Raw genomic sequence first — 26,356 nt, 5'->3', positions numbered from 1 at the left:
AAACTTACGCCTTCCCTTCAACATCGAGACATCATTAATACATAATTTTAACCTGGCTACTATATACATTCCTATCTCGTTTTCATGCGCTGCATAATCAGATACACAACCTTTATAAATTTATACATCTTTAAATTAATTAGCATATCATATTTATTACATTCATCATATGTACAGGTTTCATTCTATTTAAACTTTTCTGATAGCGTAATTGCGTGCTAATATTTCATTTTTGTGCTAAGGACTCATAACCTTTCAATTTTAACCATTCTTTGATTCCACAATTTGCAAGTAATTTCGATGCATAGTCATTCTCATAATAATGCTGTAGTTTTCCCGAGTTTTTCACATCGAAGCTTCCATCAGCTAATCTCTGGATCATATCCACTTTGGTAAATACCATTGGTATTGCGGCCTCATTAAACAGCCTTATTCCATCTTTTGTAAACAAAGTTGGAGAGCTCATTATCATTATGCTCGAGTTTCTTTTACGAGCGGGAACTTGCATGGAGAATGATCCAATTAATTCCCGTACCTGGCGGCCAGTAACTTTATCTGAATTGAAAGCCTTACATTGAATGTAACAGTCTAAATATTTATCGGGTTTCACCCTATGTTTCCATGGTTTTATCGATGTAGTCGGAAGTTTCAAACGTTTAGGTAGCTCATCGAATTGTATTTGCATTTCTATAGCCTTTGTTAATGGTAAAACGTTCCATTTGCCCCGAATATCAATGCCGCCATCATATGAACCGCCAACTACCTGCATATCCTCCAGTCGGAGCTTATTCATTAATTCTCGTACCACCGTGAGCTCATATAGCGTACCTTGAAAAACGGTAGAGTTGGCGATGCTCTCATTGGCAGCAATATACTTCTGTAAAGTATCTTTGGGAAATGAACTTGCAAAAACCCCTTTCCAACTCATCTGTATACCTAATAGGCTATCATGGACAAAATAGACCAGCTGGCGTTCTCGCCATTGTTAGTCTCATCACCTCCATGTATCATTTGTATCACCAAAATTTGGATCGGATTCAAATAACTAAAAAAAATGTAAATGTCATAGAACCGACATACCTTGAAGTCTATTGATCTAGCTTACATACAGCCATATACATGCAGTCATCACTTCAAAAGATGATTTCGACACAACCAATTGTTACCCCTGAACCAAAAGGATCAGAAAATAGTGGTAATTCCAACGAAGATGTTCCCACCGTGTTTGAGATAGCCTCAGATATTCAGCAAAAGTTACAGGACTTACTGCGGAAAGTGAATGACGATGATGTACAATTTAACAAATTCGCCGATTCAATCAACGATAGACTCAAGAATTTAGAAGAGTGATTCGTTATTATCCATAGTCATATAGCATCTATCACATGTATACAAGACCGTTGAATGTTGCCATATCTGTTCACGTATAATATAATGGTATAAATTTCAACATTTAATTGAAAAATATATGTGGTCTTAATAAAGGACATAAAAAAGGCAAATTGACAGATGAGCATACAATAGTATTCTGGCTCGACTGCTTATTAATATAACAACAGTCAACTGCCCACCAGATATTGCACTATGGTAAAGAAAGCCAAGGCTAATAAACGCCGTTCAAAGAATAAAAATGGATCTGTGAAAGAGGATGCAGAAGAAAGGAAGAAGAGGCTTTCCAGTTTGTTACAACAAGTGTCATCAGAGAATGGCAACACCTCGCAACAGGTAATTAATGAACCTTTAGTTATCAAGGATGAAAGTCTCAATAAAGTGTTACAAAGATTTAAAGCTTCGGCTACAGGGGCCGATGAGGATGATGATTCAAAACGGGAACAAGCCATAGTACGAAAAGAACGGGCTGATATTGACGATGAGGATGCTGAGGGTTCCGACAGTTTTGAGGATCAAGCGGATGAAGTACTTCAAAATATATCAGAAAGACAAAAGAGACTTGCTAACAAACCAAGTATTGCTGTTTTGAAAGCTTCAGTACCATATCCGGAACTCATCGAATGGTTTGACTGCGATGCGCAATGGCCTTATTTCAATGCAGCTATAAAGACAACACATAATACAGTGGGGATCCCCAGACATTGGCAAATGAAAAGAGGTTATTTATCTGGACGATCAATGATGGAAAGGAAGCCATTTCAATTACCTGAGATTATTAGACAAACCGATATTGAAACGATGCGAGAGACTGTTCCCTCTGGAAACGAAAAGCAAGCAGAGAAATTGAAGGATATTACCAGAGCAAAAGTTCAACCCAAGCTAGGTGTATTAGATCTAGATTATAAAAGGTTGTACGAAGCATTTTTCACTTTGGGAAAGAATTGGAAACCTGAACTATTGTCATTTGGTGATTTATATTATGAAAACAGAAGTTTGGATAGTGAACTCGAATGGAAACAAATAAAGACACGATATAGACCAGGGTATCTATCGGAAACTTTAAGGGAGGCATTAAATCTCACGGAGGGGATGCTCCCGCCTTGGTGTCATGAAATGAATAGATTAGGACTACCCAAATCATACCCTGGTATGAAAGTCTGTGGAATAAATTGGGAAATCTCTAATCTTACCGGTACACAATACGGATACTACCCTGAAGATACTTTGAGAATACCCAAACAAAACTTATTCGGAGCCATGTTCTCATTTGAAGAATTAGAAGATCAAGACGCACATATTGATCCAGATCCGTTGAACGAATCAATTTCCGACGATGAGGTGTCTTCAGACGCCAATGAAGCGGAAGCAACAAAAACAGAAAGCGAGACACATGAAAACAATAATTCAGGCTTAGTGCCAATTGATGGAGGCTCTGTAGTCAACCAGCACTATGATGAAAATAGACCCTTATTTACTGTTCTAACGGAAGCTAAATCAAACGAAGTCGACGGATCTACAATAATCAGTTCCACTACCTCTTACAATATTACGAACAAACGATCAACAAGCGTAGAGGAGAAGGACGATGATAATGTCTTACATAAAAAACAGAAAGTGGAAGAAGAGCCTGACTTCCGTTTTTGATCTTTACATTAACTCGTTAGAAACCCTACGTTTCAAAAGTGTCAGCTGTTTCCCTTTAATTACGTAAAATATTTGTAAATGTGAGTATGTAACTATATCAAAAGTATCATTGGATTGCAACATGTTTTAACTTTATTGCAGTAGGTGAGTAATAAACTCCTTGAATCGTACCAGCTCCGCTTGCTAACTATTACCTTCAGTTCGTTCAAACCCAAACATTTCATTTTCAATGTATCTCTAAACTGAAAAATTTACAATAGTCAACGTCTAAATCATGAAAATTATCAAGTTCAACAATCATATTCATGACTGAATAAATGGAGAAACACTCTTACTGGCTTGCTTATCTACACTCAGCGACCCATTGATCTACACTAGCATGTATAAAAAAAAGGGACTATCTCACGGGAAAGTGGGACTTCCAATTGGTAGGTCTAAGGATGACAGCAATATGTTGGAAGCACTGCAACTATATGAAGGTAAAAATTACAAGAAGTCGTTGAAGATCTTGGACACAATCTTGAAGAAGAACAGCAGTCATGTGGACTCTATAATTTTGAAGGGATTGAACTTGCAATTCTGTAGTACACCTGAAGAAGCTGCTAGTTACATTGATAAAGCGTTATCCAAAATTAAAGGCACTCTTGTAAGTCCAATTGGTGGACACTTATTAGGAATTTATTACAGACAGGTGAAAAATTACTCAGACGCTGTAAAGTGGTTCAAGGCCGCATTAGAAAATGGTTCTACAAACACTCAAATCTATAGAGATTTGGCGACATTGCAATCTCAAATTCATGATTTCAAAGGCGCGCTGGAATCGAGAAAAAAGTACTGGGAAAACTACAGAGGATATCGTGCCAATTGGACCTCATTGGCCATAGCACAAGATTTGAATGGGCGTACGCAAGACGCAATCAATACTCTTTCGACATTTGAAGAGCTTGCTGAAGGCAAGTTGGGTGAACCAGAAATGTATGAGAACAACGAATGTATCATGTACAAGAATGATCTTTTGTACAAGAAGGCAGGCAACGATAAAGAATCCTTGGAAAGAGTTTTAGAGCATTTGGAAAAGATTTCCGACGATGTTTATGATAGATATGGCTGGTTAGAGAGGAAAGCTTCTATTTTAATGAAACTTGGTCGGTCTAAGGAAGCCTCTATTGTGTACAGAACTTTGATTAAGAGAAGTCCAGACAATTTCAGATATTACAGGCTATTGGAAGTTTCACTTGGAATTCAAGGAAATGAGAAGTTGAGGAAAGCTTTATATGAAAAGTTGGCTATATTTTACCCTAAATCGGAGCCTCCTAAATTCATTCCGCTCACATTCCTCAAAGATAAGGTAGAATTAACCGCGAAACTCAATGATTATATCATAACGCAGTTAAATCGCGGTGTTCCAGCCACATTCAATAACATCAAACCTCTTTACAAGAAGGAAGGTATTCCGGATATTGTTGAAAGTATTGTATTACCTTATTATGCTGAGCTATCATCGACTGATCAACCAATCCAATTTGTTTGGACAACTTACTTTTTGGCTCTACATTATTTGCATAGAAAGCAGTTCGAGCAGGCTAATGCATATGCTGACAAAGCAATGAACCACACTCCAACTCTTGTTGAGGTATATATTCTCAAGTCCAGAGTCCTGAAGCATTTGGGGCTATTGGAAGAAGCTTCAGAAGTTATTGATAAAGGTCGCGAACTTGACCTGCAAGATAGATTTATTAATGCAAAGACTGTAAAATACATGTTAAGAGCTGATAAAATTGATGAGGCTACTAAGATCGTGTCATTGTTTACCAAAAACGACCAATCTCCAAATGGTGTACCAGATTTACACCTCCTAGAAGCCTCTTGGTTCATTATCGAACAAGCTGAGAGCTTCTTCAGATTGTATAAAAAATCTTGCAAGGAATTAATCGGCTTGAAGAATAAAGATATAACTGCACTTACCGTTGATGAGATAGAATCTCATGGAAAACTTCTAAAAGAATTGGAATTCAATGTTAATAAGTTTGAGGGCCTTTCTTTAAAACGTTATATGGCAATTCCTAAGATTTACAAGCAATTTGAGGATGATCAATTAGATTTCCACTCCTATTGTATGAGAAAAGGGACACCAAGAGCCTACGTGAATATGCTTGAATGGGGAAACCACCTCTATACTTTGCCTATGTTTATTAGGGCTATGGAAGGTGCTTCAAGGATAATTTTCGGAAGATTTGATTCTTTGCAACTAACTGCATCAGTTGAACAAGAGCATGATGACAGTTCTATCAAGAAGAAGACCAACAAAAAGGCCAAAAAAGAAGCTGCTGCTTTGAATAAAAAGAAGGAAGAAGAAAAGGCCAAGTATCTTGCCTACCTTGATGACAAGGATCCATTTGGTGAAACTTTACTCAATGATCCAAATCCTTTGGAATTATTCGAGAATCAATTTTTGAAACTATATTTATCCCAAACCACTGATGATACGAGAAGACATTTGCTGGAATTTGAATTCCATTTGAGAACTGGTAAGCTAGCTTTGGCTCTGGGCGCACTCACAAAATATGTTAAGTTAAATGGTAAAGATTCTGTTGCAGCAAGTATGGCATTGGTGCTTTTAGAGAACACAAAAGACTCTTATCCACATGATGTCATAGCCAAGAAAGTCGCCATTAAGGGTATAGAAAAGGAATTCCCTGATCTGTTGTCAGAATCTGGCGATAAGGTACAATTTGTAACATGCACATATGGCAAAACCTTGCCATCATTGTTGATACTTTATCATCATTCGAGTGAGTCCATTCCAGAACCAGAAATTAAAGAAGACATCATTTCTGTTCTAGACAACGAAGATCCTGTCGTTCAGCATTCAATATTAGAATATGAATTTTAAGTAACGTTAGGTAGGATCTAAAAGCTTACGAATGTGACTAAGTTTGGAAATTTTATGTGAGTATAACTTGTAAATAAGTTTTCCTATACGGATATTTTCTGCTTTGCCTGCTCAAGTTTTGCTTTCTTCCTGCTCAAGTTTTGCTAAATAATGTACTTCACCACTTAGGGCTTTGAGTCTATCTGCTGCTTGTTCAGCAGTCAAATCTCTTTGTGGTTGTCCTAATAACTCGAACCCTACTAAGAACTTTCTCACAGTGGCCGATCTTAGCAATGGTGGATAGAAATGCATATGGAACCAAGCGGCTTTCAATTCTCCTTCGGTAGCGTTGAGAGAGGCTTGGTGAAGACCCATGGAGTATGGGAAACTCGTTTCGAAGAGATTGTCATATCTGATGGTCAAGTTTCTGATGATAGATGCTAAATCTTCCCTTTCTTTATCAGTAAATTGATTCAAGGATGGGATGCGACGTTTTGAGAGGACCATGGTTTCGAATGGCCAAACGGCCCAATATGGAACAACAACCAAGAAAGAATCATTTTCGCACACAATTCTTTCCTTTTCGCGAAGTTCTAAATTGACATAATCTTCCAACAAGTGAGCACCATGTTGATGTTCATATTTCTCGAAGTGGTCAAACTCTTTTGCAGGTTCGCTTGGAATGGAATCTAAACACCAAGCCTGACCATGAGGATGTAAATTAGAGCAACCCATAGCAGTACCCTTATTTTCGAAAATTTGTAGATATTTATAAGGCTTGTTCTCTTCCAAGGCTTCTTTCTCCAAAGTCTGGAATAAGTTAGTCCACGTTTTGACAACATTCATGATCTCACTTTGAGCCATTTGTGGGAAACTTAGGTTATGTTTTGGAGAGAAGCAGATCACATAACAGTTACCTTTCACACCTTTCAACTTGAACAATCTCTCCTTCAATGCGTCGCAATTCGACACCGTCAGTTCTGGATCTGGTTGTTCTAATTTCACAGCTGGATAGCCGTTAGTGAAGACATATGTAGATTCGTAATCTGGGTTCTGCTCACCTGTAGCCCTGGTAGTACCGGGACATAAGTAGCATTTATCGTCGTGGTCTGGAGCATCGTTTCTACCAGGTTTCTCCTGTTGACCTAACCATGGTCTCTTGGCTCTATGTGGAGATACCAAAATCCAAGAATCAGTCAATGGATTGTAACGTGCATGTGAGTGATCTGTTAAGTCAAAAGACATTATATTAACCGTTTGAAAACGCTGATGTTAGTTGTTATTCTGTTTTGCTCGTATCAATCAATGTTGATGATTGGTTTTCTATATCTGTATGTTAAAAGAATTATTCGCAACTGAATCCAATTCAAACCAATTCTCGAATGACAAGTCTATCCTCCATCTACAGCTTTACTTTATATATTCGCAGCTAAACTTACTTGATGAAATAAATTGGGCACTCTCGTGCTGTTAGCACAAGTAGCTCCACAAATACAGTGCTCCGGTGCAATCCTGTACCATAATGAAACAATACACCATTCAGTTCCTTAATCTTGTTGACGGTGCTAAGAAACTATCCGTACAGAGAGTGTAGCTCGTGGACATACCCAAGCGATGAGCTTACGGCCTTGCTAACCTGCCGTAAAGAGAACGAAAGGGCCTTCGAATCAGCTTGTCCATCGGACCACAATCATCCGAGACGGGAACGGACCACTCAACTCCGAAGTTTCCATATCCAATGAAAAATAATAACTGAACCAAATCCGGTGACACTGAAGCTTTGTCGTCCGACACAACTTTTATCATCATCGTCATTTGCTTGCATGCAGCTGGTCACAAGCACGTTGGTTTGCGATCACATTCGAAGTTCGATACTGTCATGTAGCTGCGTGTTAGGAACGACATGTGGGAAATAAAAAAATATTATCTGTCATGTCAATGGTATTTGTTTATTATTATGGGGTTTAATTATGCAATATAAGTCGTAAAAGGTAAAACTATGTAGTATGTGTATATATTGATTCAGAAAGAAAACTGTTGACAAGAAACATACTCTCATATATCAACAATCATGTCATGTTATTGTGTTTAAGTTTTTATTTGGTTTAGTGTTTTCTATGTCAAATGTATTTCCATCACAAAGTCCTAAAAGTATAAGAAAGCTTGTGGCCATAGGTTTCTCCCGCTGGAAGAACGACGCTCGATTTCCATTCAGGATTGTTGACAGCGTCAATGTATCTACCGGGTTCGCAACAAATACCAGCTCTGTTTTCGTATTTATCTTTGACATCGACGTAATCACCGGTGTAGACCTGGAAAGTTGGCTCAGTGGTAGCCACTTCCACTTCCAACTTAGCATCTTCGTTAGATAGTTTAAACACCGGTGTTAGCGGAGAAGATCTTGTATCTAGTTTAGCAGGTAATCCGCTTACGAAGCAGAAATCTAAGACAGGTTCCTTCTCTGTGATTTCAGTTGGGGAATCATTGAAAGTAGCCACTTGGGTATATTTCTTTAAGTTTCCTGTTGGGAGCAACTTGTTATTCACTTCGAGACCGGTGTTGTCGATCAATTGTACTTTAGATCCCTTAATAGTAGCTTCATTGAATTTGTTCAAGTTGAAATATGTGTGGTTAGTGATGTTGGCACCTGTAGAGCCTTGGCCCGCGACCTTTGATTCGTATTCAACAGTCAAAGTCTTCTTTTCGCTGTCGACTTTATATCTTACCAAAGTGGACAACCTGGCCGGAAATTCAGTTTCTTCATCTACGTATTTGAAATCTGCAGTCCAAATATGAGCCTCCGGGTTCTTAACGATTGGACCTAAGAATTTCTTAGAGTGGTAGCTGTTGATTCCAGAATGAACTACATTACCATCTTCTTTGCTCACAGTTAGTTGTATCCTCTTACCATTGATTTCGAAGGTACCATTAGCGATTCTGTTAGCATAGGGGCCTACAGTAGCGCCGAAGAATGGATTGCTTTGATCCTTGTATTCGGTTTCATTATCCAACGATGCAACAACAGAACACCCGTTAACAACAATGTCAACGATGGTAGCACCAAGGTTAGCAAGTTTAACTTCGAATGAGGTACCTTTACCTAGAGATACAACTCTGGATGAAAAATCTCCCTTATCCCCAAAGAATTTGGAGTCCACACCTTTAATCTGATAGCCGAAAGGGTTATCTTGAGTCCACTTCCACAGATCCACACACGCCTTATTAACGTCTAGTTCCGTTTTCCATTCTAGCTCATTTGTTGCACGATCACATTTAGCGGTCAAGTTCAAAACATCACCGTCTCGTCTAGCAGTGACAACATATTCGAAATTGAAACCAATAGCATCACAGAAGGCACGGTACATTTGTAGCACAGTGGTACCATGACCGGTACCTAGATTCCATTCCCTGCAAGTACCAGCGTATTTTTCCAGATATTTTAGTGCTGCTAGATGACCCTTTGCCAAATCGACAACGTGGATATAGTCTCTAATTGGCGTACCATCGACGGAATCGTAATCGTCACCAAAGACGTATAGCTTTGGTCTTCTTCCAATGGCAACTTGAGCCATGAATGGTAACAAGTTATTTGGAATACCCAAAGGGTCTTCACCGATGACACCAGATGGATGAGCACCAATAGGATTGAAATATCTTAAGATAGCAAAGGAGAAAGACTTATCAGAGAAATGTAGATCTCTCATCATATCTTCAATGGTCAACTTGGTCTTACCATATGGGTTAGTTGGACCTGTTGGACAGGTCTCTGGAATTGGAATCATATTTTCGAATCTAGTGGCATCACCGTAAACAGTGGCAGAAGAGGAAAAGACTAACTTCTTTACATCGTGACTCTTCATACATTCTAGAAGGTTGATAGTACCAACGATATTGTTGAAATAATAAGTCAATGGAATCTGAGTACTTTCACCAACCGCTTTCAAACCGGCAAAATGTAGAACGGAATCGATCTTGTAATCATCGAACAACTTGTTCAATGGTTCCAGTTCGCATAAATCAATCTTTGCGAACTTGATCTCCTGGCCAGTCAACAATTCCATGCGAGCGACAGATTCATAACTGGAATTAGACAAGTTGTCAACAACAATACACTTATAACCAGCTTCACAAAGTTCAACAACAGTATGCGACCCAATGTAACCAGCACCACCAGTCACCAAACAGTATTTATCTTCAGACATCTTAGCGTTGATTTTTTTTTTTTTTTGGCTTCGAGGAGTTTCCTTTAACCTGATTCAGATTATTGGTCCTTCTTAGTGACAGCTTCTATAAGAGATATCCTTCAAATGGTAGTCTATTATATCAATTATATTGAAGGAAGGCAGTTTACTGTTTTTGCCTTCTGTTCTTATTTGGATTCAATTGCCTGGACTCAGTGTTTATATACGTATTGAGCATGCAATCATACGTGTTTTAAGTAAAGGGGATTTGATCCTCAATGTCACTTCAAGGTGCAAGGCAAGCAGGTTGTCGTGTTATGATAGCAACTTATTAGTAATTTCTGTTTCTTTCCTTCTTTCACGGTGTTTAATTCCTAACTCATCTCTCGTTACCAATAGTACGGTCGGTAGCTTGCCTGCTGAGAAACGAAAAATCTGGGGCATCCGGGGCATAGTCTTCCGCTCATTCCGGATTGGTGTATTCCGTAGAGCGGATTCGTTCAATCCGTATGTATCACGTGATACGGATTGAAGTGATCCGAAGAAAACTCGGTAGCCGTTCTGTTAAATGATGGAGCAGGCTTCCAAAGGTCTATAAAAGAACCGTTCTATTGAATTGAAATTACATTTAAAAGGTTTGACAGTTCGAGACATATCTTGATACCAGGTTTGATCTTTCAATAGACGGGTGAGAATATCATTCAACCTATAAAGTTGGAAATTTGATCGTAGAATCCTTTTAAGTGACAACAGGTTTGAAACAAGGCTGAAATATAAGAAATAATAATGTCCGTTCCTATTGTGCCAACAGATTTTGCTCACGCTCCAAAATTGGAACAATTGAAGAATGAATTTGTGGAATGTTATGATACAGATGATTCCAGGAAGTTTTTTATAACCAGATCTCCTGGTAGAGTTAATTTGATTGGTGAACATATCGATTATTGTCAGTTTTCAGTGTTGCCAATGGCTATTGAAAACGATTTGATGCTAGCGTGCCGCTTAACTTCTGAAAGCGAGAATCCATCCATTACTTTGACTAATCATGATAGCAATTTTGCTCAGCGTAAGTTCGACTTACCATTGGATGGATCCTTGATTGAAATTGACCCATCAGTGTCAGACTGGTCCAATTATTTCAAGTGTGGCCTCCTAGTCGCTCAACAATTCTTACAAGAGAAATACAACTTCAAGGGTCCAGTTCATGGTATGGAAATCTACGTCAAGGGTGACATTCCTAGCGGTGGTGGTTTGTCTTCAAGTGCTGCCTTCATCTGTGCGGTTTCTTTGGCAATCATATACTCTAATGTTCCTGCAGGAACGCCAATCCTCAAGGATGAATTGACAAAGACTACAGCTGTAGCGGAACATCATGTCGGTGTTAATAACGGTGGTATGGATCAAGCAGCCTCCATTTGTGGTATCGAGGGTCACGCTTTGTACGTGGAGTTCAAACCAGAATTGAAGGCTACTCCGTTCAAGTTCCCAGAAGATTTGCCAATTTCCTTCTTGATTGCGAACACTCTTGTGGTTAGTAATAAGGCGGAAACCGGACCTGTCAATTATAATTTGAGAGTTGTTGAAGTCACCGTCGCTGCTAACGTTTTGGCTCAGAAATTCGGTGTTACCTTACAAACTGAAGGTAACCTAGGTAAGGGTACCCTAAGAAACTTTATGGATTCATATTACACGAAATATGACAAATCGTGCCGTAAGCCATGGGATGGCGAAATTCAAACTGGTATCGAAAGATTGAATAAAATGTTGCAACTAGTAGAAGAAACCTTAGACCCGAATGGATACACCCTAGATCACGCCGTTGAACTGTGCGGGTGTGAATCTATCTCTCAGTTCACTGAACTATATCTAACTAACTTTCCTGTTCGTTTCCAAAGATTGAAGTTATTTCAACGTGCTAAGCATGTTTATTCGGAGGCTTTGAGAGTCTTGAAGGCCTTACAATTGTTCCAAAAAGGTGAATCCAATTTCTTCGAAGAATTTGGTGCCCTAATGAATGAATCGCAGGAATCTTGTGACAAATTATACGAATGTTCTTGCCCAGAGACCGATTCCATTTGTGAAATTGCTTTGAAGAATGGTTCTTTCGGTTCTCGTTTGACTGGTGCCGGTTGGGGTGGTTGTACAGTACACTTATGTTCTACTGACACTGTTGACTCTGTCAAGAGTGCATTGACTGAACAATATTACAACTTGAGATTTCCAGAATTGACTGCAGAAGAACTAGAAGATGCTATAATCATTTCCAAACCAAGTCTGGGTAGTGTCTTATATGAATAGGTATTTTAGGTAATGTTAGTGCTGATTATGATTTGACGTTTATATACATGTTATGTTAATATGGTAAATTTTAGATATTTGGTAGGAGTGTCGGTCCTTGAAATATATGTAATATACCCATTATACCAAGGAAAGATTGATTTAACTATATTGGATTAGCAGATATCTAATTTGTTTTTTTGTTCTTAACCTCTGGTGAGTTATTATGATGTTTTTATATTTTATCTTTTTTAATTAAATGTCATTATATAGAAACAAATATTAAACTAATTATTAAAGTGTATTAGTATTCTTAATGAACGTCGGGAAGAACAAAAGTTTAAAGATATTGAAGTTAAACATCAATATTAGTCATAAGTGCATAAGCAACTGATATTGATGGAAAGAACTAAAGAAGTGCAAAGAGCTCACCAAAAAACGTACTGCGTATCTGTTCTTTCTCATTCTGATATTATCCAAAGATGTTGCTTTACGGTAGTGAAAATATGACACAACACCTCAGAAGCGGACTTTATACCCTCCGGTGGGCACAGTTCCGGGATCGACCCAATAGAATTTTCCAAACAAATCTTCAATGTTGTCCATCATATATTTAACCTCCATAACAGCAAATTCCTTCAAAGTGTTATACGGTCTCCTTTTATCGTCATATCCGATGACCTGCTTATACATTTCCTCGGCAAAGACTTTCCTTTCACCAGTTAGTACATTCTTAGCATCTTTCATACATTTTTTACCGGAAACATACCCCACCATATGAGATCTTATCCTAGATTCATGCTGCTTGAACGGATTTGGTTTTATACCTTTGGATAATTTATCTGGCAAAGTGTCATCATTAGCTATGTAATCAAGACCATCAAAGATGAAATCTAAAATCCCCTTCATCTCAGCACTGGTGATAAAATGACACCATCTCGGCTTGCCAGTACTATCGTCCGATTTCATGTCATTCACCATCTTGGCCCTATACCTAGCACCGCTTTCTATTGGGCCGAAACTTTTAGGTCTGACGATTCTCGACACAATGTTAAAATAATATTGGGTGTTCGAAAAATTAACATCGCAATCTAATGTTTCAGAAATGAACTGCAATTTGATATGTGGCCCAGTTTGACACTTCAAGATTTTCCAATATGTCCTGAAACTTGAAATGTTGGGGTCATTTTGCATAGCGATTTGGGTATTTATATGGTTCAACATTTTAGCGTAATAATCATGATCGTATTCGATTGTCACATCTTGAAAATTAGAAGGAAGAGCGCTGTCACTGGGGAAATACCAATCCATGATGGTATTTCTGATGAACCCACCTTGGAACGTTACGTTGATAACATTATCTTCCGACCGAATTCCAAACTCGAATTTTGGGCATCTTCTTTCTGGCCTTAGATAAAGCTCTGATTTTTTCTTTGGGGCTGGTTTAAAGATGCATCTTCTATCTTTCATCGACAAAAGATCTTGAGTTAGAGATGAAACTGAACTTGAAGAAGATGACGAGGATTTCCTTCTCTTAGTTTTTGGCAACATTTTCGTTGGTGTCTTCGTGGGCGAGGGTGGAAACATCGAATCCATGGAGACTTCTGCAATACTGGAAGAGCTACCAACAGCAAAAGGAGATGAATTTACATGATTGAAACTAAACCTCACATTATTAGGTTTCTGTGCCCTCATGTTGTTGATTCTGTTAATTTTATTATTATTGACAGAATTACTCCTTGGCGAATTTGTGTTGGAACTAATCGGAGTAACAGTATCGGAAACAAAGCTTTCCCTTCTACCGTCAAAAATATCGTTATTAAAACACAACATCGATTGACCGACAGAAAAATGCATCAAGTTACCTTTGTTATTATTTGTGTTACTAATGGTAATTTGCTCATTAGTATTCGGTAACGCAGCAATTTCATCCAAACTGTAATTACTAGCCAAGAAGTTATCTGCCATATAGGTGAAATGTGGCGTGGACGTCTCAGTAGCTGTGGAATAATCTAGATCTCTACTCATTGGTGTGTCCTGTAACAACTCCGCAATAGAACCAAATTGAAACTCTTTTCCGCTAGATTCAGTTTCAAATGTGAATTCAGGAAAAACCTGTTCTGAATAAGCAGTATTGTTGGGACCAACTGCAGAAGGATCTTGGTTAATTGATGAATCTTGACTAAAGTCAAAGAAGGATTTTAATTCCAAATCCAAATTAGGCTGTGCTTCGCCATCATCGGATAAGTTAAGATATTGCTCCATAGGTAGCTTTTGTTTTAGGTTTGCCTTGGTTAGGTGTTCACAAAAGTTCTTTTTTTCTAATGCAGGGACAAAAGAAGTTTGCCTGCAGAAATGTGTCAAAAAGGTTTTTTCAGGTTTTCTCAGACAAAGCCGCTTAGAAAACGTTCTTGGGTTTTTGGTATCAGGTTCTTTCAATAGTTAAATTGAAAGCAAAATATATTTCAAACGAGCGACTGTATTTATTTTTATTGTTTTTAAGGTGGTGGTGCTATGATTATTGCAACTCTTCGAGTTCAATGTTCACACTAATTCACACTCCTTTTTCCTTTTTAAGGATAGACGTAAAGTTGGATCCAATGAATGATTTTATTTTTCTGTAGCGAGGTATTGAAGCTTCTGAAAACTGACGTTTTGAAACTTTCTTGTTTAGTGACAGAGAAAATAATTTCAAAAGGTATGTATGGGTAGGGAACCAAGTTTAGCGTTATAATCGTTTTTAATGAGCGTAGTAAAGTTAGGTTGTTGTTCGAGGGTGTTCAATCTTTAATTAATCTGAAGGAAAACTATGTATATTAAGAATTCTTCAATGACATGAAATAAAGGTGCAAGTAAAAGGTATGAAAATGGTAGTAAAAAAGTGCCATTTGCTGCCCTTCTTATATAATACAAATGTTACTTTGGACACGCTAATAAACTCTTAACACCTTATAAGTATTTACCGTTGATGAATTACCAAGTTCCAGTTAATTAGTATGGTATTCTTCTGCTTTTTTCCCTAAATTTTTTTGTCGCATTTTATACTGCATCGTTGAAACGCTTCAGTGAACGCCGTAATAAATTAAAGAAACGGATACAAACCTTGACTGTTCGCTACTTACAAGTGAATGTTTTTTAGGGGTGGTCATCGTTATACGCATCCTTAAAAAAACGCATAGAACTTTAATTTTTCAATAGTTATAGGGACATTATACGCACCATAATGATAAACTGGTGACTATTATGGCAATACATTTGCCTGTTCTTGAACAAAGTGTCATACACTTACATCACACTTAATAGGGAGTGCCCAGTTAATTGGTTTAAATGACGCATGTGCATAATTTTTTTAACAAATTACTAGTGTGCATCCAACATACGCTAGGTGTCAATCCGTACATTCCATGGGTGAACGCAAATCAGGCCCTTTATTTAATTAACCTCATATGAAGCCTTTGGGACATCTTGGATCAGAATCTGGGGCCTCTATCGTACTTTCTATGGATTTGCTCAGTAAAAGTACCCTTAACCAAACGCTGGTAGTGCATTATTGTCATAACCCATCGACAGATCATCAAGTTTACATGACGTATGACATCTCATGAGGATGTGTTGACATAGCAATGTGAAAGAAACAGAATATAGTCGGAAAGAGGTTCTGTATTATTTACATTCGTCACCTTATAGCAGTGTTGGTACCAGTATCTTTTTCATTTGTGTGAGCATGTGGTGAATTGTCCTCCTACCTTCGAATACATACAGATTTGTTCACGTGACTGATGGTCTTTTGAAATTGGAAAAAAATAATCATGAACTGAAAACTCGAATAAAACTCAAAAGATATATTAGTGAATCTATGTTCTGCATCTGAAGGATCTCTCCACAGTTTCAAAATACACCCAACTTGTTTTCTAATCAGAGCTGGTACCCGCGGTCATAAAGATTTCTCTGAAGTAATGGTTGTTAAAGTTTTGAGACAAACTTCTATCGCAAGAAATGGTGTTGGCGCTTTTGTGCTTCCATGTAAAAAGATCACTTTGCAATACTGTAATTGGGGTGGTTCCTCACAGGGTTTGAGAGATTTCCTAACGTCTAACAGAATGATTCAATGGGCTGAAAAATATCCAACAATACAGTTCGAAATAGTAAGAAAGTCTGGCCATCCAGTTATAAAAGGTGACTATGTTAATGGCCGTAATAAAGCCATCTGCGTAAAAAATCTGAACATTGATAATGTAGAGAATAAGTTAAAACTAATCAGAGACGCATCTGGTGAGCAACTCCGTCACAGAACTAAGAACGACAATGTGGATACTTTGAACGATAGTGTGAGAGGTATCTGGTCTCCACTACATTTAAGCCCAGCCATCAGACACAAGGTTTGAATCGAAAAAATGACTTGTGAATGGTAATATCGAGATCATAGCTTAACTTGTACATATATATAGCAATATCCTCGATGAAGCCGATACCTAAGTAAACAACCTACGATGTTGAATATTACTACGCAATTAATAAAAAAGAAGATCTATACTAATTTTTCATTTACTATATTATATGATATTATCGTATATTATATATGCAAAGGGCTCCATTCAAGCTGATGCTTTGTATTCTCTAAGAACCACGGGAACAGAAGATGGTGGCAACGAACCAAATTCTGTAATGATCTTCTTGATGTAGTCAGGGGGTGTTAAATCGTACATTATATTGAAGATGTGCAAATTAGGTGATTTCTCCCACTCTGCTAGTATTGGTTTATCCTTGACATTCTTACCTTCGTCGGCAGTAGCATTATTGGTATTAGCACTGCCAGATTTATTATTTTGCTTAGAGCTATTCTCGACTTCCTTCTGCTGCGCTTCACGCTCTTTGATAAATTGCTGTAATAAGAACCCATTGTTGTTACGTCTCTGTACAGGATTAGCAGAGTCAATGGTTACCAAATCGTTTGGATCAGCAAGTTCATTAGATGTGACACTATCAAGCTGTACCCTTTGAGAGAACTTTAAAGACTCACAGCATACAAGTACAGGAATATTTCTTCTGCTTGCCAACATAGCGATCTGAGCAGTACCGACTCTTGAATATAGGAAACCATTTGAAAGAATCGAATGCGCTCCCAAAAACACATATTTGATATCCATATTGAATACGGTACCCAATGCTGTAATGGGAACATACAAAACATTAAGACCTTGATTTCTCAAAGATTCTGCCATTTTACGACCCTCAAACAAAGGTCTACTGTCCACTATAACAATTTGGAAGTTCTTACCGAAATTTATGGCGTTGTGTAGGAATAAATCAGTTAAAACCTTGGAACAGCCATAGGTCAATATAGTGCTGCCTTCTTCAATATGTTGTGAAGCTGTTTCAATGATAAGTTGATCAGCCAACTGCACTCTTTCTCTAGCGAACTGTGCAATCTTATCACAAAGTTCTTTTTTGGCCTTTGAATCCGGTGTTGAAGGATCGATTAGAGAGATTTCTTGCTTCAACCATCTAATGGCATTACCCATGGTTACACTCAATGGTCTTGACTTCTTCAAGAAATCAATTTGATGGGACAGGTAACTTGTCAAATTACGTGAAAGAGTAGTACCTTCTGGAGTCTTGTAGTCTCTGACAACCAGTTGGAATGCCTCTAACATGGCAATACAACGAGGAATGGAACCTATAATTTTATAGAATGCATAATCCAAAGTCAGAGAGGTGATAGCGGGATGTAACATTTCGCGATTGGCAATCAATTCTTTTACAGAGGCAATCGATTGTTGATTTGTAAATTGTGAAGTCATGGTATTTGGAATGACGGATGATATTCCTGGGACAAATGAAGACGATTCATCAAGGGACAAGGAATTTAGCATTTGATGGGCTTCAAAATCTTCTGAATGAGCCAAACCTGCCAAATTAGTATTGCTTCCAGAAAGGTTTGAACTCAAAGGAGATGCAGACATTGGTTGGGAAACCGCAACCGCGGGTGTAGTAGCAAGTAAAGGCAATACTAACCCATTAGCAGTAATCCTTGAGGTACCTGTAGAAGTGATAGCACTCGAAACTGCAAGTAAAGAAGCTCTTCTTTCTTCAGCAGTCTCTAGATGACCAAATAGAGTCGACTTCTTGGTATCATGTTTGACCGGGTCGGCTGCTTTATTCTTTTTTGCAGCTAAGAGATCTCTTTGTTGCTGCTTCTTTTCACGCTTAGCAGCAGCTTGCTGCTGCTGTTTTTCAATAGAGATACCACTAGCTTGCTTACTGGCTGCTCTCTTTGCAGCCTTCTCCTTCTTTTTCAGTTCCTTCAACTCTTTATTAGATAAAGGTTTTTCTCCTTCTTGTGCATTTGCCGTCTTTTCAGTATTAGTTTCTTTCCCTGAAGCCTCCTTAGCTCCTCCTGTCATTATTGGTGATTTGATACCTCAAAGTATACCGTTATTTGCCAATAGATTTCCGTTGGATCACAGGAACTGCGAGATCATCGATTGGTATTTATGTCAGCTTTTGAATAATTTCACCAAAATTGAAATTCTTAAAAAGAATGATGGAAAACTCGTTGACGGTGATTTCCTTGCAGATCGAACAAACTCAGTGCCCGAGTTGGCTAGCGGGAGTGACATGGTACCAGGCGCTAATTGACGAACATTTACTCAATTTGCGATGAATCCGTGACGGCACATCAATAATTATATAATAGAAGTATATTGTGTGAGTTTCTTTATGAATTATGGTCATTTTGTTAATGTTTTTTGAATTTCTAGTAATATTCTTAACTGACGTTGATTCTTATATATATATACATGAACGGTTCTGGGAAATATTGGTTACGGATAAGTCTATCCTTTATTTCGTTTCTTCTGCTTGTGCATCTGCATGAGCTTCTTCTGTCGTTTCAGATTCAGTAGCCTTTTGAGTTAACAGCTGTTTGTATTGGGATACGTATTTGTCGTAAATGTCAGCAACCGAGTTTTGCGCTAAAACGGCTTGATAGTTTTCAACAAACTGTTGCAGCTTAGCTTCAGTTGAGCCGAAGTCTAATGCTGTTCTGCTCAACAAATACTGGGTGGTGTTCTTTGTCAAGAAAGTCCTTAATTGATTTTGGCTTGCAGTGCTAACATCGATCGATGGCAAGTTAATTTCAATATTTCTAGCGAAATTAGGTAATTTCACCTCAACGTTCTGTTGTCTACCCAAAGCTTGAACAATTTCCTTTGTTAAACCAGTTGTATCTTCTCTTTTGGTAACAGTCGATGATAACTTCCTTAGGCCTCTCTCTACCATGCCGGAATCTTGAACGTTTTGGAACGCATTTCTATGCAATTGACACATCAATACAGTATTATACCATACATCTACGTTATAGGCTTCTAATTGCTTTGCTTTCACCAATAATGGCTGTATTTGGTACAGAACATTCAAAACTGCTCCTAAAGCACCAAACTTGAAAGTGGAAGTTAACAACATGTTTTGTAGATGCTGGGGAATCAAATAACTCCAGAACTCTTTCCTTCTAGGTGTGATATTCTTCCAATCTCTAACCATGTTTTCCAACTCTTCAGCTGACGATGCGTTCAATATGACGCTATTGAGAACTGATGCACTTGGTCTTAACACTGATGGTCTAGGTTGAATAGGAAGTTTAGTTTCTGGATCTTTCAAATCCATGGCCAACAAACGGTTAGCATTCTTTTTGCGGTAGATGTATGGTCTTAGAGTCTGTGGTGTCTTGACAAATTGTAAGAAGTTGTCAAAGACCGCACGAGACTCTACACCAGTTGAAACCGATCTTGTGAAAAACCGAGAGAACATTCGCTGCTTTGACTGTTATATGAGGATTAAAATCAGACCTTTGTTCCTACCGCTGGCTTTTTCAACCAAATCAGAGTATTAATTGTGTTACCTCTGCCAATAACCGATGAGTTATCCCAATGATTGCAGCTGATGAAGCGTGTTTTTCTACTGTGATGTGGTGATTCAATCTTCAAGCTTTCCTCTGGCTAGTTTCCGCTCTACATAGAAATGTTGAAAACATGAAATTTTTCAACACGTACAAGATGATATCAAAAACCATATTAAAAACCTGTCTATGCATAAAGACATTGGGGCACTTATGCTTAATTGCAATCATCGATAAGCTGTTCTAAGAAACACTCTTCGCTAATTCCAGCTCCGAAAAGACTAAATAACCAGACCAAACATGAACTCTGTACTGAAAATGAATACTGAGTTGGGATATCAAGAGTATCTCGAGAAAATTACTCTTGAAGCCAATGGTGTAACCAGCGATGAGACGACGTTACACAGCAAGGTGGCAGACATATTTCGAGAAGAAATTGAAGTAAACGGCTGTTTGAGGGAAAGTTTCAATGTTTATGAGGATGTGGATGGCAATATTGAAAAATGGAGAAGTCAAATATGGCTTGAGAGACCAGAAATGTCCGCAGAAGTCCGATACGCATATTTGAAGCACCAGGAATTGTGTCTCGAAAGACTGATATCCAAAACGCTGCCGAAACAGCTTATTGTACAAGAAGAAATGTTGAAGTCAGTTACAGAACAGATCAGAGGTGTGCTAGAAACTCAGAAACAACAGTTGGAACAATTATCTCAATACAGAACTAACATGGAAGAATCTCATAGACAGGAAATTGATTCATTGAATAACCGCTGGCGGTTGACGTTGAATGACAATTTAGAAAAGGCAACAATATAGATATTCTAATATTTGCAGTAAAAATAATAATTTATCTATATATTACGATATAATAATATTCTTGCTTTGATAAAACGATAGATAGGACACTTTTTCAGTTTAAATGGGTTGTTTATTTGTCCAAAACTTCAGCATCGTATCTTTGCTTGAACCAAGCGATGGTGTCTTCCTTGGAAGTCTTGTGAGAGTTACCGATTTTAGATTGACATCTCTTTCTTCTGGTGACTCTGGCACCTGGTCTACCCATGACAATGTAGAAATCCATACCGTAAATACCGATACCTGGGTCGTACTTGATACCCAAATCGATGTGTTCTTGGATACCGAAACCGAAGTTACCGGTAGCAGAGAAGTTTCTGTTTCTCAATTGGTATTCCTTGACCTTCAAACCTCTTTCCAAGATTTCTTCAGCCTTTGGACCACGAACAGTAACGTGGACAGCAATCTTTTCGTTTCTTCTGATACCGAAAGTTCTGACAGTGTATCTAGCCTTGGATTGAACTGGAGTTTGACCAGACAATTGTTCCAAAACCTTGGAAGCTCTGGTCAATCTGTCACCAGATTCACCAACAGAAATATTCAAGACCAATTTCTCGATCTTCAATTCACGCATAGGGTTTTGAGCTTTAGCAGACATCTTGGACTATGGGGTTGTGGGTTGACGTGTACAGCGGAATAAAACCTACAAATAATAAAAGAAATAGACCACTAATACGAGAATACTTTTAAATATGTAATAGATGTACCTAAACGTATAGTGAATCCAATGTTGAAAAACCTCAATGAAAAAAAATCCTACATCAAACCTGTAACTTAGTCCCTAGGTCAAGCTGTTCTTCCATCCATTGGGAATTATCATGAATTTTTCACTAGGCGAAAGCTCCAAACAAAAAAAAAGAGTTGCGTTGTCGCCCAAAGATCGCAGTAGCAGAACCAAATGATCACCAAGGACGGGAATTATATTGTCGTATTAGATGATGTCTCTCATCGCCCTTACCGCACAGCGAGTTATGAGTCTCACGGACTAAATAACCCTATATAGTAATAATATCATGTACACACTTTTAATTTAACCATCCGTACACCATGAATTTGGAATTCTGGATACTTTAGAGAATGTACGGATGATGTATCGTTACCCTACACATTTGACAGTCCCATACAATCGTTGATATCAAACCCGAATTACAACCTTCATTCTGAGATTATATGAACTTAAACAATTAGAGCCTTGAGTGGCAAAAGGGTACAGTTAAAGAAGAAGAAAGAAGTCATAATATACAATCAGGATTTAGCATCTACTTGAATCAACTTTGGACTAAATTTGTCATAAATTGAAACGAGGAAGATTTATCCAATTTATATACGCATCCTATTACAATGCAAGCCATAGCTGACGATTTCAGTCGTTCCAGTGTTTTCACTGAATTGAACGATGAGCAGACTTTGAGAGAAAATTTTGTGCTGGGAGACTCTCAATTCAAACAATTAGCACCAAGCTTATCCATGCCACCAATTAGCACACCGCAACAATTTTTGAGAGCTCACACCGATGATTCAAAGAATCCAGATTGTAAGATTAAGATTGCCCATGGTACGACAACGTTGGCGTTCAGATTTAAAGGAGGAATTATCGTGGCGGTAGATTCTCGTGCCACTGCAGGTCAATGGATTGCTTCACAAACGGTGAAGAAAGTTATCGAAATCAACCCATTTTTGCTAGGTACCATGGCCGGTGGTGCTGCTGATTGTCAATTTTGGGAAACTTGGTTAGGATCACAATGCCGTTTACATGAATTAAGAGAAAAGGAAAGGATTTCCGTCGCAGCAGCATCAAAGATTTTGAGTAATTTGGTTTATGAATATAAAGGGGCTGGTTTGTCAATGGGTACCATGATCTGTGGGTATACAAAGAAGGAGGGCCCAACCATTTATTATGTCGATTCTGACGGAACAAGATTGCAAGGTGACCTATTCTGTGTGGGTTCAGGGCAAACATTCGCTTATGGTGTTCTAGATGCTAATTACCGTTGGGATCTATCGGTAGAAGAAGCGCTATATATAGGGAAACGTTCTATTCTTGCAGCTGCTCATCGTGATGCTTATTCGGGTGGGTCCATTAACTTATATCACGTCACCGAAAACGGATGGGTTTATCATGGTAATCATAACGTAGATACTTTATTCTGGGAAATAAAAGAAAAGGAGAAATCATTCAATAATGTGGTAAGTCAATAATTGTACTCACTTCAGTTAATATAATTTAATAATAACTTCTCTCTCCTATGACTAAGATATATTGTATACATAGTTTTGTCCTATACCGAAATGGTGTATTTAATGGGTGGGAACTACGACCAGAGCCGTTCAACGTGGATTCAGTGCAATCACTACTCAATCGCCCAACTTAATGTTTCCTTCTTCCATCGAACATTTCCGACTGTAACTTTTGGGTTTATTGTTACAATTTGATTGATATATATATATATTAACTAACACTTTAATACATTTGGAATGAAGATAGTTAATTAATCTATGAATGTATCATGTTCTCCTAATCACTCTGACCGTCATCATTATCATGGCCATTGTTATCACTATCATCAGAATTTGAATCAGAGTCACTGCCATCAGTTTCGGATTCAGATCCAGAATCGCCATCACTATCGCTGGACGAAGACGAATCACCAGATGACTCTCCGGAGGAATCACCATTCTTATTCTGTTCGTCGGAGTCACTGCTGTTGCTATCATCGGAATCGCTAGATTCCGTGTCACTAGCTGGACGCTTTTTCGGTACCACTGTTGACGTAGCTTGTGGACTTGTCGCTGGAACAGAGCTTCCATTACTAACCACACCAGATTTGGGTGTCCCTACCGTAACTGGTGGAGTTGGCGTCTTAGCCATACCTGAGGATGGCCTCGAGCCTTGCTGCTGCTTTGGTTGAAAAAACTTTGATAAGGATGTAGGGTCAAATGATTGATCTTTATTTGATGAATTTGCATGTACTGGATTCACTACACTTGGCGTAGGTGGTTTCGGGGTGACAGCTCTTTTAATAGGGATTTCCTTCTTAGCGGATGGTTGCTGATCCTTCACCGTAGGAGGAGGCATATTTACAAGTTGATTTACCTTACCCTTTGTGACCTTGGCTGTTGCGGCATTCACTGCAGCCGCTAGAATAAGATTCAGATGTTGTGGATTTTTATCTATTAATGCAGTTAATGGGTTCCCACTGATACCTTTTTGCTTTGCAGCCTGTGTCACTTGATTTATTGTCATTGCTAATGCTTGTGTTAAAATTTGTGCCATAAGAGACTTATCTAAACCTTTACGATCTTTTGTCAAAATCATTAACTGTTCTTGTAAGTATTTCATTGTTCTTTGATTGTCATCCATGCTAGTAGTTTTCTTATCAGATCTGTTAGCCGCTAACGTCTGTGCCATATTCGGTTGTTTGGAATTAGAACTTTGTTGCTGTTGCTTTTTCAGCCTTTGTTCCTGCTGCTGTTGCTGCTTCAGCTCTGCAACTTTGGCTTTAGCTGCCTGTGCCTCTGCCTGTTTTTTCTTTTGTCTTTCTCTCTCAGCAATATATTCTTCGTCCAATCCCCATAACCACCCTTTCCCTTCCTTTGAGACTTTACAGAACGATTTATTCAATGAAAGGTTATGCCGCACAGAACTTTGCCATCCATCTGGACAATATTTATAGTAGGGGAAAAGTTCACGAATTCCAGAATAAATCTCTGAGAGAGACATACCCTTTTCTGTTGAAAATTTTCTCAAGCAAGATGTAATTAAATTAGAGTAAGAGCACGTAGGTTTAGTCCTATATTCTGGAGGAATTTCTTGCAAAGTGTAAACCTTCTTTGGAGGTTTTGGAGGTTTAGGAGCCTTCTTCTCTTTAACTTCTTTAACTTCTTTTTCTTTCTTATTCTTTTTCTTTGGGGGCTGACTTGCATTCGCAGTGCTGTTTTTACTTTTCGATGCCAATTCCTTGGAGATATTACCTTCATGATCAGGTAAAACAAATTGGAAGGGTATCTGTCCGATTTGAATCTTAGTTTTATTTTTTAACGGAACAGTACTTCCCCTTTCTACAAAGTTATCATCGACAAATGCACCATTTTTACCCATTATAGATAATTCGAATCTGCCCGTACCGAAATTATAGAATATCTGGGCATGTCTTCTAGATATTGATTTTGATGGACCTAAATTAACATCAACTTTATGAGAGTAATCATTTTCCGATCGCCTTCCGATAATAACTTGAAGTGTTTGAACGTAGAAAGTAAAGTCCTGAAAGTCTAACCTTGCGTATGCTGAAATTTTCGACTGTTCATCCGATGCTCCAGGGACTGTATTAGAGGTAGGCGTGTTCACATCTGCAGCTTGCAATAACTGAGGATGCAGTTGCGTAACTTGCTGACCATTTTCTGGCGATTCGGCATTTTTTTGGCTTGTGTTCTGATCAGATTGGGGTGAGTTCTTTGCTCCGTCTTCTGTCTTCAACTTTAGGTTTTGCATATCTGATTTGAGCTCGTTTAACTGTTTGAGCGGGAACATCATAGGCGTTAATGAGTTATGTCTCTGCAAATTATGTGCCAGTCTTTCTTGTATTATTGCAGCTGGCGTGTTTTCCTCATGCTTGACTAATGGATAAACTTGCTTCACAGATTTCTCATCATTATGAATGGCCGGCATAGATTTTGGAGACTCTGGTGCTTCTAGCTTTTGTTTATCCTCATTCCTCACATTTGAGGACTCATCTTCTTTCATTTCTCGTTTCGGTTCTTCTACACGTAGTTCTATATCTTCTTTCCCCTGGTCGCTTTTCATTTGCTGATCTAAAATATCAATTCCGTGAAACAGATCATCATCGTTCTTCTCATCAAGTTCAAGAAGTTTGGAGAAATCTGCATGCTCCAAATTGTCTGGTATGTGTTCTAGCTTTAAATCTTCCTCTGGTACAATCGTTCCTGTAGCATCTGCATCGCGTTTTGATGCTTCCAACGGTACGCTATGCTCGGCAGGACTTATGCCTACACTGCTACGATCCGTATCCATCGCGATACACAGGTATTTGTTGCTTTTATGCCTTGCCGATGACCTACCTTAGACAAATGGTAAACATCAACAAATGTGATATTCAACTTCTTAATTTCAGGTTAAAATGGAACCTGAAGAAAAAGAAAGATCAACTCGTGAAGAGTGACAACGAATTTGACTATAAATTACACGTTAAGAGAGATGTGACACTATAGACCTCTACA

General features: G+C 38.3%; 15 protein-coding genes across 15 annotated transcripts; 7 read left to right on the top strand and 8 right to left on the bottom strand.

The window, feature by feature from the left end:
• Positions 1-226: 226 nt before the first annotated feature.
• On the bottom strand, positions 227-928 carry RRG7 (Rrg7p; the record flags this gene model as incomplete). Its single annotated transcript, XM_455466.1, has 1 exon — positions 227-928. One exon carries the CDS (start codon positions 926-928, stop codon positions 227-229), a length of 702 nt encoding a protein of 233 aa, XP_455466.1.
• A 191-nt stretch (positions 929-1,119) lies between these two features.
• On the top strand, positions 1,120-1,350 carry BIL1 (Bil1p; the record flags this gene model as incomplete). Its single annotated transcript, XM_002999382.1, has 1 exon — positions 1,120-1,350. One exon carries the CDS (start codon positions 1,120-1,122, stop codon positions 1,348-1,350), a length of 231 nt encoding a protein of 76 aa, XP_002999428.1.
• A 234-nt stretch (positions 1,351-1,584) lies between these two features.
• CUS1 (U2 snRNP complex subunit CUS1) lies at positions 1,585-3,036 on the top strand (the record flags this gene model as incomplete). The annotated part of the gene is made up of 1 exon (XM_455465.1): positions 1,585-3,036. One exon carries the CDS (start codon positions 1,585-1,587, stop codon positions 3,034-3,036), a length of 1,452 nt encoding a protein of 483 aa, XP_455465.1.
• A 379-nt stretch (positions 3,037-3,415) lies between these two features.
• On the top strand, positions 3,416-5,929 carry NAT1 (peptide alpha-N-acetyltransferase complex A subunit NAT1; the record flags this gene model as incomplete). The annotated part of the gene is made up of 1 exon (XM_455464.1): positions 3,416-5,929. One exon carries the CDS (start codon positions 3,416-3,418, stop codon positions 5,927-5,929), a length of 2,514 nt encoding a protein of 837 aa, XP_455464.1.
• Positions 5,930-6,040: 111 nt separating this feature from the next.
• GAL7 (UDP-glucose:hexose-1-phosphate uridylyltransferase) lies at positions 6,041-7,153 on the bottom strand (the record flags this gene model as incomplete). Its single annotated transcript, XM_455463.1, has 1 exon — positions 6,041-7,153. One exon carries the CDS (start codon positions 7,151-7,153, stop codon positions 6,041-6,043), a length of 1,113 nt encoding a protein of 370 aa, XP_455463.1.
• Positions 7,154-8,043: 890 nt separating this feature from the next.
• Positions 8,044-10,110, bottom strand: GAL10 (bifunctional UDP-glucose 4-epimerase/aldose 1-epimerase; the record flags this gene model as incomplete). Its single annotated transcript, XM_455462.1, has 1 exon — positions 8,044-10,110. The coding sequence occupies one exon, from the start codon at positions 10,108-10,110 to the stop codon at positions 8,044-8,046; it is 2,067 nt and encodes a 688-aa protein (XP_455462.1).
• Positions 10,111-10,875: 765 nt separating this feature from the next.
• GAL1 (galactokinase) lies at positions 10,876-12,387 on the top strand (the record flags this gene model as incomplete). The annotated part of the gene is made up of 1 exon (XM_455461.1): positions 10,876-12,387. The coding sequence occupies one exon, from the start codon at positions 10,876-10,878 to the stop codon at positions 12,385-12,387; it is 1,512 nt and encodes a 503-aa protein (XP_455461.1).
• Positions 12,388-12,885: 498 nt separating this feature from the next.
• KLLA0_F08371g (uncharacterized protein) lies at positions 12,886-14,631 on the bottom strand (the record flags this gene model as incomplete). Its single annotated transcript, XM_455460.1, has 1 exon — positions 12,886-14,631. One exon carries the CDS (start codon positions 14,629-14,631, stop codon positions 12,886-12,888), a length of 1,746 nt encoding a protein of 581 aa, XP_455460.1.
• Positions 14,632-16,322: 1,691 nt separating this feature from the next.
• Positions 16,323-16,751, top strand: MRPL51 (mitochondrial 54S ribosomal protein mL43; the record flags this gene model as incomplete). The annotated part of the gene is made up of 1 exon (XM_455459.1): positions 16,323-16,751. The coding sequence occupies one exon, from the start codon at positions 16,323-16,325 to the stop codon at positions 16,749-16,751; it is 429 nt and encodes a 142-aa protein (XP_455459.1).
• A 210-nt stretch (positions 16,752-16,961) lies between these two features.
• On the bottom strand, positions 16,962-18,770 carry GCD2 (translation initiation factor eIF2B subunit delta; the record flags this gene model as incomplete). The annotated part of the gene is made up of 1 exon (XM_455458.1): positions 16,962-18,770. One exon carries the CDS (start codon positions 18,768-18,770, stop codon positions 16,962-16,964), a length of 1,809 nt encoding a protein of 602 aa, XP_455458.1.
• Positions 18,771-19,209: 439 nt separating this feature from the next.
• On the bottom strand, positions 19,210-20,175 carry MRP13 (mitochondrial 37S ribosomal protein mS44 MRP13; the record flags this gene model as incomplete). The annotated part of the gene is made up of 1 exon (XM_455457.1): positions 19,210-20,175. One exon carries the CDS (start codon positions 20,173-20,175, stop codon positions 19,210-19,212), a length of 966 nt encoding a protein of 321 aa, XP_455457.1.
• A 388-nt stretch (positions 20,176-20,563) lies between these two features.
• KLLA0_F08283g (uncharacterized protein) lies at positions 20,564-21,079 on the top strand (the record flags this gene model as incomplete). Its single annotated transcript, XM_455456.1, has 1 exon — positions 20,564-21,079. The coding sequence occupies one exon, from the start codon at positions 20,564-20,566 to the stop codon at positions 21,077-21,079; it is 516 nt and encodes a 171-aa protein (XP_455456.1).
• Positions 21,080-21,191: 112 nt separating this feature from the next.
• On the bottom strand, positions 21,192-21,716 carry RPL11A (60S ribosomal protein uL5; the record flags this gene model as incomplete). The annotated part of the gene is made up of 1 exon (XM_455455.1): positions 21,192-21,716. The coding sequence occupies one exon, from the start codon at positions 21,714-21,716 to the stop codon at positions 21,192-21,194; it is 525 nt and encodes a 174-aa protein (XP_455455.1).
• Positions 21,717-22,459: 743 nt separating this feature from the next.
• PRE2 (proteasome core particle subunit beta 5) lies at positions 22,460-23,317 on the top strand (the record flags this gene model as incomplete). Its single annotated transcript, XM_455453.1, has 1 exon — positions 22,460-23,317. One exon carries the CDS (start codon positions 22,460-22,462, stop codon positions 23,315-23,317), a length of 858 nt encoding a protein of 285 aa, XP_455453.1.
• A 316-nt stretch (positions 23,318-23,633) lies between these two features.
• On the bottom strand, positions 23,634-26,150 carry FHL1 (Fhl1p; the record flags this gene model as incomplete). Its single annotated transcript, XM_455452.1, has 1 exon — positions 23,634-26,150. The coding sequence occupies one exon, from the start codon at positions 26,148-26,150 to the stop codon at positions 23,634-23,636; it is 2,517 nt and encodes an 838-aa protein (XP_455452.1).
• Positions 26,151-26,356: the final 206 nt, after the last annotated feature.

Source organism: Kluyveromyces lactis (genome assembly GCF_000002515.2).
Source record: "Kluyveromyces lactis strain NRRL Y-1140 chromosome F complete sequence".
NCBI classification, from domain to species: Eukaryota; Fungi; Ascomycota; class Saccharomycetes; order Saccharomycetales; family Saccharomycetaceae; genus Kluyveromyces; species Kluyveromyces lactis.
This window is presented reverse-complemented; position numbering and strand designations above follow the sequence as displayed.